Source organism: Diadema setosum, chromosome 13 (genome assembly GCF_964275005.1).
Source record: "Diadema setosum chromosome 13, eeDiaSeto1, whole genome shotgun sequence".
NCBI lineage: Eukaryota > Metazoa > Echinodermata > Echinoidea > Diadematoida > Diadematidae > Diadema > Diadema setosum.
Window position 1 is genome coordinate 8,603,721 of NC_092697.1, and position 12,602 is coordinate 8,616,322.

Here is a 12,602-nt window from a genome sequence, read left to right on the forward strand (position 1 = left end):
ATCAATTTTTTCAATAACACTGGAATTTAAATATTTGAAGGGTGCCTGGTCTTTGACATTTCCCATGCTTGTCATTGTTTTTAAGCCAACATTTTTCCAATGGTTATATTGTATTAGTCTCTGTTCACCCTTCTTCTGTCTGTCTCTTTGTGTACAAAATGATGTCCTTACCAGTGTTGACTTGACACTCGTATCTACGTTCAGGAGCCAAGGTAATTCATACACTTATGAAACGTATTATCACCACCCCCCCCCCTTATATCCCACCAATCACGTCGAAGAAATGCGTGTTCACCCGTCCTTCTCGCACAAGTCTCGACCAATCAAGAGGCACGTCCCGCCACTCAGAAGTTTGACTTTGTCGAGTTATCGCATCTTGGGCTATTATAAAAACGGACGTTCCTCTCTCCACCAGCCATTATCCTCCGACAATCCCAGGACCAGCATCGGAAATCAGGAATACCGTCACCATGAAGGCGGTCTGTTTTCTCCTAGTCGGTCAACTCCTCGCGACGGCCGTCGTTGCCGGTAAGTTTCGTATACAACCACTGCGTTTCTCTTTTCCCTCCATTTTGAAAATCGAAGTTTGAATGAGATTTAGCCAAATAATTTTGAGCTTGCCATTACTTCCATCTGGTAAAGTACTTTAACGTTGACGATGGGATGCTACACTGTGGCTTGTATTCCTTCACGGACAGATGGCAAACAAAACCTTTTCAAAAGTCTGTTTTTGTTCCATGAGTATATCTGACCTGAAGGATGAATATTTTTTCTTTCTTTGGCATATAAAATACACGAGTCGTGCATTGGTAGAATAGCACGTAGTGACCTTAGCATTTGTGCGGTTGTTTTCTTGCAAACCATTATAGTGCCTGTGTTGTTAAAAAGGGAAGTGTTTGTAGTCGTTAGATGACACCAGATAACATCATTCATTATTCTCCTCGGTGATGTATTAGAATGTTTTGTTATCATGTTTCGCTATTTTGTATAATCTGTACATCTTACAACCTATCACCTGCATTTATTCCGTTGCTACACAGAAATTAAGAGTGAAGTGCATGTTATGTTCTGTCTGAAAAAAAAAAAGAAATTGAAATGGAAATGAAATTTGAATTGAATTGAACTGGAATGAATTGAATAATGATGGTTGATGATATTCGCCTACCGATTATCAGAGGGTGATGAAATGCAGTGTGTTATATACTTCCGTAGATTTATGAATATAACCACTTGACCACATCGCTTTCGTTCATGAGTACTCTGGAAAGATTTCCACATTCCTGTCTCTACTAATACCAAATGAATACGCTCCGAGGACCTTGTTTTGTGCTTTTCAGTGTGACGTAATGCGTACCTAAGTTTATATTCTTATTAATGTAATGCTTTTATACTCGAGAGACACCATGACGACAGCGTCATTGAATATACGAAATATGTCTTGAAGAAATCCAGATAAGACATGAATGAATATCGTTTTCACCATCCAACTAAATTGATAGAGGAAGCGGCACAGCATTTTGTCACGCTCCGTGACAAAGGTATCAGTTCCACATCATATTTCATATTATGGTGTTCTCAAATAGAGCGTCCTTCACCAGGTTCTGTTATGTATAATCCTGGCTCATAAGAGCGCGACATTATTAGTTAACAGGTATCACTCGTGAATGCATCCTTTTCTATACCTCCTTCCCTCTCTCTCTCTCCCTTTCCCTTTTTTTCTCTCTTCCTCTTCATTTTGATACCTACTCTTCCTTCCTAGCTCTCCTACTCTCTCTCCCCCCCCCCCCCTCCTCCAAATCTTCATACACGTACTTGCACACCAGTTGCGGATCCAGAGGGGGGCGCAACCTGCGCACGCCCCCCTTTATTTTCCGTCAAAAACAAAAGAAATAAAAAGAAAAAATGAAATTAAACCCGGAACTCTTTCTATACCCTCCCCTCCCCCCCCCCCCCCCCCGCGCGCTCCTGTTATCCGCCCTGGTAATACTGGATATATATATGCCGAAGTACTCCGTGGCGTCGTATTCTGACAACCGTTTATCTATTTTTTCTCCCTCTGTCTCTGTACTTTCATTTCCCCCTCCCCTTTGTACTTTTTCTCTGCTTTCCCTCCTTCCTTCTAAAAAAGCATAGTATTACTAACTAATGTACGTATACAACTGTGACATAGGCAACAATACTGCTATGTAGAGATGGCTATCCATTTGACCCATCTGTGTACCAGTTGCCCACTATCAAGTGTCATTGTCGTATAGACTGCGTAACGAAAGACACAATCTGTAATACATTTAAACTCGTACTACTATATATTCATTTTTAAGGACAAGAAGAAAATGGAAACAAGCTTTTAAATTTCAATCAATGCACCAAAACTGAGAAAGATCAAAATTTAATGAGCTTTTAAGATTTTCGAAATTGTTTCCAAAGTTTTAAAGTCGTCATTTTATCTTGTTGATTTTGGCTGGAATGTCCGTTCCAATCGAATACAGATGCAATGTATTTATAGGGACCTATGCTTATTTCTTCACCTTAACTCAAACGTATGTGTACATAACATTCACTCATTGTCAGATAAGACGCTGATGAATCACTTGGGGTTTTTTATAGAGTAATTTGTCAAAAGTAATGTACTAGGTATAATCAACATATTTATCTTTTACTCCCTGTCGTCTTTAAAAGTAGCATATCGTCGTTTTCTTCCAAAAGAAGGCGCTCTCCTGGTTTCGATTCACATCCCCTGCCACTGCCAATGAAAATATTCCTTGAATACAATCAACTATAGTCGTAGTTTGGATATCTTATAACATTAGAAGGCATTGTGTTTAAAATATCTTTAAAAATCAAAACAAACAGTATAATCATGCAATTATAGGCATCATGATTCCAGAAAAAAAAATGACCTCATTGATAATGGTAGATTGGTCGAGATATTGAATAAGTCTTTTATTTTCCCTCGGCATCGATTGTGATTAAACCTACTGTACTTTGACATTACTAACAGGCCCCGTCCGGAGGAGTATCGATGAAATCCCCGAGGCTGAATGCTCAGGTGAGTTCGATTGACTTTTTTGGTTGTTTTCTTGTTTTCTTTGTGTACATTTGCCTGTCAGTGTATGTGCGTGTCTGTGTGTATGTCTCTGTGTTTGTGTGTGTCCTGTTCACAGAGCAATGCGCTTGCATGGCCTCCTGCTCTCCCCCTCATCTATATATAATCATAGAAATTGACAGATTTCGAGAATAAAATTCAAACACTCTTGTATATTACCTATCATACCTATCTCGGCTTACCTGAATAAATAAGTCTACAAAGGAGACACTGGTCCCTATTTCTGTATCAACTCATCCGCACGTACATTTGGGATTCATTCCCTGTAAAGTCGATAGCATGTGTACGGCGTTCACGCTAGATATTCTCCTTTGGTCTCTCCTGAACACATTTAACTCCTATTAATGAAATCCTGTCTAGTCCGCCGACATTTCTAGGACAACTACTAGGTATCTTGTCCTTGGTATATGGGGTAATCTACCGTCACCTGGATCCAAAACATAATCCTTGCGCCAAACAATGATTAATGTAGTTAATTGTTCACTTGATTGTGTGCGCCATGATAACGCGATGTCCCCGCGAGCGGAAAAAGAAGAAAAAGAAGAGCAAATACGAGATTCAGGGACCAACTGTGTAATCACTGCAGTCCAATCGATAAGATTCTGGGTATAGATCTGGAAGAATTAGGCAGGATATTGCTTCCAATTATCGCGTGTTTTGTCAGGTGTATGGGAAACCCAGTCTGTCTACTGCAATAAAGTAGCCCCTTCGTTCAAGGATGATTATAACTATTTGCGTCGTCATCTAGAACTGCGCAATGTAAGGATCTTGCAAACAAATAGAATTCTTAGACGGACACACCACTGACCATGATAAAGATAAAACATGACTCATCATCAAAATATAAGTTTGCCTGTTCTTTTCTTTTTCTTCTTCGTCTCTTGACTTGAGATAAATGGCAGTGATATTTACCCATAATTTCGTATGTTTGTGCTACGAGCTAAGGTTTTGACATTATTCTGCACATATTATCTGTTCCCAAAACCGAGAAATGAAATTTGTGTTACACTACACATTAACCCTTGTTTGAAAATAATCGCTAATGAAAAAAAAAATATGAAAATTTCATTAGCGCCATAAATTGACATACAGAATATATTAATGTCGGCTATAGAATGCTATGAGTCACCTGTGAAGGCTTGCCACCTACGTCCTCTTGCCATTTCATTTTACAGATCTGACAAGATTCAGGGAAGGTTTCTCCTACACATTCGCCTATGAAGCCCTGACTGAGTCAGGCATTAAAGGCGCCGGACCAGGATCGATGATGAACGTGACTTGTAACGTCATAGTGCAAGCACCGGAACGATGTACGAACGTCCTTAAGACCCTCGACTGCCATATCTACGAAGTCGAAACCGGGAGAGAGACCAACCCGGAGTTCGAATTCGAGATGAGAGCTCACGACCTCGTCTTCATCACGAACAGGGGACGTATCGTCGAGTTGCTGGCTCACCCTGACGAACCCGTGTCCGTTCTCAACGTCAAGCGCGGTATCCTCACCTACCTGCAGCTGGACATGAAAGCCGACGACGTCGACAGAATCATCATCGATGAGGTGACCGTCCACGGAAACTGCAGCAACGAGATGATGGTCAAGACGAGGGACAACAAGCAGCGCCCCCGCAAGATTGAGGTTTACACCGACCTGAGCACATGTCAACTCAGGGAGCTCCCAGAGAACGTGACTATGTGGCAGAGTTTCACTGATATTCTCTTCAACACCGTAAGTAAAAGTAAAATATTGTGTAATGTATAATTAAAGATATAATGTATGTGATGCACAGGCCGATATGAATGTCAATGTTACCATCATGTTGTTCTTACATTATGCTGTATACAAGCCATGATGCAGGACAGCAATACATGATAGCAAGGTCTCATCAGTAGATAACATTTTTTTTTCCCCGTAAAAGCGTGCCCTCACTGCTCCACTAATGAACAGAAATCAATTTACTTGATGATGACAAATACGAAATGCTACAACGATATCCAAAGCTTCTGTGATACTGCCTGCATATGTTCGGTAATCACCGATCTTCACCACATACCATTATCTTCTATTCCAGACTGTTATGGACAAATACTTCAATTCGTCCAAGCTGTGTTTCTACGACGTCAAGGGAACAAGCGCGGAGTTCAAGCGCATCGAATGCACTGAGCTCCATTCCTTGTGGCCGATGAATTTCAACAGTGAAACCGGAGTGCGCACATCTATCCGAACAACTATGATGAGCCTTGAAATCAGAAAGCTAAACACCCTCTACATCGACCCCGCAAGTAAGTTTACTCTCACGCTTGCTTCTTCTTCTTCTTCTTCTTCTTCTTCTTCTTGTTTTACCCTCCTCGAGTGACGAAAATCTGTTCTACGTGTTTAAAACCTGTGGTGGAGAACACAGTCAGCCATTTCCTTTCGTTTTGGTCAATTTCTGTAGAAATTAGAACATTCCTAACACTGATTAATAGGTACAAAAATATTCAATTCATTCGGTTCGTTGTTGTATGAAGGCCCAGCATTCATACCCTGCCTTAATTGTTGCAATCGTACATAGCATAGTTAGCATTATACGATCAGCACATTTTACATGTATACATACGTTCACTAACATACAAACAAATACATTGTACAATCACATACTTCACGAAATTTACACGCTGAAACGACCTAATATAAGACGTCCCTTGGGAGCAGATTAGTAGAAAATCATGGCCAGTAGAATCACTCTGAGTAAACATTTTTGACATTGAACAGACACGCGGTCGACAACGCTGAGGTACGAGCACGACATGAAGGAAGTTGGCAAGAAGCCAGATGACGTCACAGCCGATCAGGCCATTGACATTCTGAAGGCTCTAGTCAAGTCTTCCCGCGAGGAAGTCAGGATGGAGACTCCTCGACTCTTCGGCAGGTGGAGAGCTGCTCTGCAGGGCATGAAGAACGACACCATCCATGAGGTCTTTGATCGCGCCTACGACTGCAGCACCTACTCTCAGACATGCCGCAGTAATCCAGACAAAATCATGCTTGCAAGGTATAGAATCACACTTTACTTTCTCCTTTGAATCGCACTGTCTTTCTTGAAAATGAAGTTTGAATGAATTCACATTAAATTCATGCGTATTTGGATTTATTTATATTGTCTGCTACAGGGTTTATATCCTGTCATTTAGTGAATGATTTAACATGACCTTTAGAAATGAGGGCCAGAAAGTCCATTATTGTTAACCTCCAGAGTTCCTACAAGCAATAGTGAATAGAAATCATTACTGCCTCTTTCGTCATGATGATCACATAATGGCACGCATAGGCACCAATTCGTTATATCTTCCCTATCTTATCGAGGCGAATGGGTTGAAATGGCAAAGAGTGAGGTATAAGCGTGTTACATGACGGACCACACATAATATGCTTATTTACTTCAATTACCCAAGGGAGTACCTCCTGGACGGACTTCTTCCGTGCACCACTATGCCCTGCTTCAGCGTCAAGAACTACGCCATTGCTAAGGGCATTATACCAAAACCTCTTGCCAACGTTTGGATGGTCACTATGGCATTCCAGAACTACCCAACCTTGGAGCTCATGAGTGAGATGCTGCGCATGGCCCAGATGGTTCCATCTCAGATTACCATCTTCCCACTCAGCATCATGGTCCACAACTACTGGATGAACAACAAAGACATCCACACCAGCAACATGGTAAGGATGAATTCCAAATTATTCCAGTTTGATAACGTTTTCCCCCAGATATTGTTCTTATGATCTGACGACGAATCAGCCATTGTGAGGATTTCAATCTCTTGATAACATGGATTTTGTTTGTTTTCTCCATTTCCGTTTGCACAGCTCCCGGAGCCCATGATGAACACCATTGCGTACCTGAAATCTCTCGTCCATACTGACTGCAGTGTTCCCGTCGAAGATGAGCGTCTCGCCATGATTGCCCTGAAGGTAATTGTAACAGGAAATGTCTGTTTATCATATTCGTTTGGCTTCGTAGTGAGGTTTCAATAACATTTGGTATGTTATAAAGTCAAACAGAGATGTAAATCAGTGTACGTCAACACACTCCTATCCTGATAATCTCATTATCATTAACAGGCCATTGGTAACATCGGTGAACCAGTTGAACGCTACGATCAGCTCACTTTTAGCTACTCAGAGAAAGTCTCGCCCGCTCTGATCAGCTGTGCCAAGAACAAGGATATCCCAAGTGATATCTCCAAGGCTGCCATCCCGTCCATGCGTCGCTTCGTCCTCGATGGCCAGCTTCGTCGCCAGGTCATCGAAGAGCTCTTCAAGGAAACATCTCTTCCTGTGCCCCACAGAATTGCTGCCTTCCTCCTTGCCATGAAGGCCAACCTAAGCGTCTCCGAGCTGACTGGAATCTGGACTTTCCTGAAGACTGAACCCGTCAGGCAGATGCAAGCCTTCTGCTTCTCTTATATCGAGAATATGCTGGAATCTAGCGAACCAACTCTTCAACAGTAAGTGGTGAAAACAACATATCTTTTTCCAAACAAGGTAACATTCAAGTTGATATAAAAAACAAACAAACACATCGCAGAAGTTGTAAAAACTAATTCACATTGAAACGCTCACGAAGAGAAACTAAAGACACACTCGTTGCTAAAGCGCCTTGATATTCAAAACTGTTCTAAATTTTAGTATGTTCTTTTTAAATGTCTCCAGGATGAAGATCAACCTGAGGGAAGCCATGGGTGACGACGAACTCCCAGCTTACCCCAAGGACTTCCGCAAGTTTTCCCGCTGCTTTGAGCTTTCGAACAACCTGACTGAGCCCTGGAGAAACAACACCTTAGCCGTCCAGTTTGAGGGTGACCTCATTTACAAGCCGGAAAGCTATCTCCCTCAGGAAGTTATGTTCCATTACGTCCTGAACGCTTTTGGCAAGAGCTGGGATCTGTTTGAGGTGATCACAGAACTACAATTTGTTTCTGAATTCTGTATTCTCAATATAAAAAACAACAACAAAAGCATTCTATTTCCAATAGTTTAATCACATTAACAAATTTGAGCACATAGATGTCTGATGGAACATGATTATCTTCAGGAGCAACAACAAGTGTAACATTGGAAAACCTTCGACCGCTGCACATACTATGCAATGCAAATACAATGGAAGTCGATATACTTGGAGAACATATGCTCATAGGAGCATGATAACTTTTGGGGGAAATGAAAAATACTCAGCATGTCATTTATTGCACAATCCACGCATATAAACACATAAAGTCACTGCTTAGAAATTTAACGAATTAGATGGAAAGAAGAAAGTCAAAATAAACATATTACTTATCTTTTCCTTGCAATGCTTGTATTCAATTAGACCGGACTTGAAATGAAGGGCTTCGAGCCAATACTCGAATCCATCTTAGGCCCCGAGGGTTTCTTCCCGGACATCAGCCTCCAGAACCTTTTCGAAAATTTCGATGAAAAAATCCTGTCCAAGGTTCGCGACTTTGCCGAAGCCGAGTTGGCAAACTGGATCATCACCGACCCAGATGTTGAGACTACTAGCAACAACATCCTCAGCAAAGATAAATCCCAAACGAAGGCGAAGAGGCAGGCTGGCGACAATCAAAGGGTAAGACATTTAATCATCTTTGTCGTCGTCGCATCATAGCATCTAACCGCAAACTGGTTTTCTGTCACCACAATCATCTTTCTTACTTGTCATGTAATATCGGTAGATGATTTCACACTTGGACACATCCGTGTTCTCTGGATTATAACACGTAGGTCAGCATAAAACTAACATTGTCTGAAGCAGTATACATCTGTACATCTTGATGCTAGTATTTTAAGTACATATCTGATGAGGTCTTAATTCTCCTGGAATGTAGATGTGTTCATCGCCAGACTCTTGATGAAGTAACTAGTATCTGCACATTCAATGATTTATTCACTGTTACTGCTCAGATGTTTGACATCATCCATGAGACAACTATGAGTAAGCTGAATCAACTTCATGAGGCTGTTCGCATGCAGACCTCTGCTACCGATGCGACTATCTTCCTCCGTCTCCTTGGAAACGAATTTGGCTTCATGAGCGCCAGTGATGTTCTGTCGGTCATCCCATATACCATGGGCATCTTTGAAGAGCTTGTCAACAAGACTAAGCAGGTAACTTGCCAAAAAAAAAAAAAATACTACCTTATTTCCATACATTTACAGTTAAACACATTTGTTGAATGGAAGCAACATTTGATAAAGTATCAACGCATTTTGAATAATAAGTTCATAAGTTCCGATCTGTATTGTATAATCAGGGCTCTGTTTTTAAAGCAGGCCTGTTGGCTATGAAAAGACTACCCTGTTTTTAAGTAAGAACAAATGAATGAATGAATAAATAAATAAATAAATAAAAATGTCGACATAAACATGATGACACGCATTTTGTTATTGTTATTGGATTTCAGATTCCGCAGCTCCTGTCCAATGGACTCAACGTCAACACAACTCGTTCTCTCGTGCTCATGGACAAAAGCTTTATCATGCCTACTGGTCTCGGTATGCCAATCAACTGTAGCATCAACAGCACAGCTGTCGTGAGTCTACGTATGAGGAGCCAGTTCAGCATTAAGCTGCCCAAGATCGTTGCCTCGGGCTACATTGCTCCAAGGTAAAGCTCAATCTGTTTTGTAGAATAACGTCTTGCATGGCACATGTTAAAAAGAAAATATATTTTCCACTTCGCTTCACTAACCATTCAAATCATCATGGTAGCGTCTACGTATCTTAATCTTTGTTATATATATTTTTTGTTGCATGTTAATCACAGTGGCGCCGTTGAGGTCGTAGCTACGATGGGAATCGGCATGCCCACAAAGGTTTTCACTGGAGTGTTGGCCAACTCATCTGTCTATCACTCTTCAAAGATTGGAGGCAACGTCACCATCGACGGCACACACCTCAAGATCAACCTCAACAACACTGAGCAACCAATGAACCTCTTCAACTACTCCACAACGTACAATCTCATCAGGGCAAATGGCAGCATTGAATATATCCCCGGCGTTCTTCAAGATGCCGTGAGGAGCCAGAGGTGCACTAACGTCAGCAACATCTTCGGTGTGGATCTTTGCATGTCATGGGCCTACCCCAACGCCAGCTATGTTCCGGAGGCTCCACGATTCCCATTTACAGGACCAAACAGCTTCAACGTTACCTTGGTCAACACTGACAAGTACGTAGAATATCCACTTAACAGAACAAAACGAAATGAGAGTAGATTGATATGATTTTATTAAAGTTAACTCTACATTATTATTATTGTTAGTTTCCACAAGAGCGATTAATATCATACTTCTATATCATACCTTTCATCTCTATCCCTTACAACATAGGGCTCTGAAGGCCTTTACTTTCGACGCTCAGTACAAGCTGATCAAGGAGGACTGCCCTAAAACACCAGTGGCTTTCAAGTCCATCGGCAAGAAGACCAAAAAGTGTGCCCAGCCTTTTACCAAGCTCATTGACACTGTTCGCATGTCATTCTATGCGCCAGGTAATGTATAATCCTCGGTTTGATCTCCAACGCTCGAATTCACTTTCATATAAGCAGAAAATGTGAACCGTGAACTTCAAGAAAGGAGGTGTCAATACAATGTACTGCAGTAACTCAATACACTGATGCGTGATATTTCTTTCTTTTGGTGAAATCGAGGATTTTAGTATAAGTGTTTGATCACCCATTTCACATTCTTTAAGTCTATGAACAAACTGGTTTGTTATTTGGAATATCTAAATATATCTGAAATCGCTGGTCAAACTTGTTCGTAGTCACTGACGTCCATGTATTTCTTCATCCATATTTTTGCATCCATAAACAGGTGAAGACCTCACTCGCAATGTCACCTCTTTGATGAGTCTTGACCGTCTACGAAGGACATTGCAGTGGACATTCACCGTTCCTGAGGTCAAAAACCTCACGATATTTGCTGGAATCATAAACGAGACAACCAAGGCTGCATCGGCATACCGCGCGGTCTTCAACGTGTCTGGGGCTGAAAACGCTGCATCCGTCGACTTCCTCGTTAAGAATGAGACAACAGTTGCTCAAAAGAACCTGACTGCTGTCTACAACGCATCGATCAACAATCTGTACTGGGCTACTGTTGGTCAGTTTATCAGGCAGTCAGCTAGTGGCAACTGGAACGCTCACCTCACGGAAACATATTACTGGTATGTATTGTAATTTTATCATAGAAAGCAATGCTAACTGCACGCTGTTGAATTAAGTTTCGTGCTTTCTTTATGTCAATACAATCATATCCGTTGCACTTGGCATCGGGACTTCTGTAATATGTACACGTATGCACACCAAACTACAATTCTATCAAGTACATGAGTAAATAGATTAATGTATATGCACACACACACACACACACACATATGTTGATATATAAACACCTCATTTAAATTGGCAGTAGGAAATGACAGTTTTGATATAATCTGATAGATGTTTCTAGTTCCTACAAGCGTCGCATTCGCTATGTTTAAGAACGATGTTATCTTCCGTTGAAAAGGGATAACGAGACACCACTCTACAGGCAGATGCTATTCCCATGGACTGGCTACCAGATCAACCACGAAAAGTACCAGAAAACTTACATTTCTCTGGTGAGGGAAGGTGATGATCAGGTGGTTGATCGGAATATGAGGATCTCAACTTTGGGCTGGGCCTTCGACATTGACACTCGCCAGACCGTCACTGATGTTCTGAAGGCACTTACATTCCGCACTAAGATCTCAAATGCCACATGGGTAAGACTTGAAGCAAATTTAATTTCAGTCCTGTGAATAACGTGATGGCATATATTCTTATTAAAATTCTCTCTTTTTACAAAACAATAAAAAGAATAAAGGTTTTAAAAACGAGTGTAGCCGTCTCGGTGTGTTTGTCGATTTCAATCATGTCTTCATTGATAAATTAAGTGGGAGAATAAATGGCTTATCATATCAATTTGATGCCTAATATAAACACAAAACAATTCACTCTCATTCAAGTTATCATTGTTAGTTCAGTCTACCAATTCAGGTGCGTGGTTTCCTTTTCACATCGACATCCAACACAAACTAAAAAGATAGGGGTTTGTCTGAAAATGTACCGCTGTAAGATATTGTGTATAGGTACAAAATAATGTCACAGATGATTGCAATGCCCGTCAATGCTTTGATGTTTGTTTGTTTGTTTGTTTGTTTGTTTGTTTTATGTCATGTAGGAACTCCCTCTCCTGAACGCCAGTCTAAGGAACAGCACAACTGACTTGGGCTACACCGTCGAGGCGGAGATCTCACGCAACACCCATCATGTCTTCGCTCAATACCTCGTCACCAATGAGCGACGAGTGGCACGCCACTACTTCAGGACTGGGCTTAGGACTGACGTCTTTGTCGACAACCCTGACCTGGCAATGTTCATGAACTCGCCAATCCTCCTCAGTAAGTAACTTTCAAGGACTCATTGTT

General features: G+C 41.3%; 1 protein-coding gene across 1 annotated transcript in view; it reads left to right on the forward strand.

The window, feature by feature from the left end:
- Positions 1–470: 470 nt before the first annotated feature.
- The window catches only part of LOC140236979 (uncharacterized), a 28,665-nt gene continuing 16,533 nt past the window's right edge, over positions 471–12,602 (forward strand). The window contains exons 1-17 of the mRNA XM_072316927.1: positions 471–528; positions 3,002–3,049; positions 4,282–4,832; positions 5,176–5,386; positions 5,859–6,138; positions 6,539–6,806; positions 6,954–7,058; positions 7,209–7,594; positions 7,800–8,040; positions 8,458–8,715; positions 9,051–9,254; positions 9,551–9,753; positions 9,913–10,317; positions 10,478–10,638; positions 10,964–11,315; positions 11,660–11,897; positions 12,356–12,575. Of these exons, the coding sequence (XP_072173028.1) occupies positions 471–528; positions 3,002–3,049; positions 4,282–4,832; positions 5,176–5,386; positions 5,859–6,138; positions 6,539–6,806; positions 6,954–7,058; positions 7,209–7,594; positions 7,800–8,040; positions 8,458–8,715; positions 9,051–9,254; positions 9,551–9,753; positions 9,913–10,317; positions 10,478–10,638; positions 10,964–11,315; positions 11,660–11,897; positions 12,356–12,575 (4,189 nt within the window). The remainder of the gene's footprint in view (positions 529–3,001; positions 3,050–4,281; positions 4,833–5,175; positions 5,387–5,858; positions 6,139–6,538; positions 6,807–6,953; positions 7,059–7,208; positions 7,595–7,799; positions 8,041–8,457; positions 8,716–9,050; positions 9,255–9,550; positions 9,754–9,912; positions 10,318–10,477; positions 10,639–10,963; positions 11,316–11,659; positions 11,898–12,355; positions 12,576–12,602) is intronic.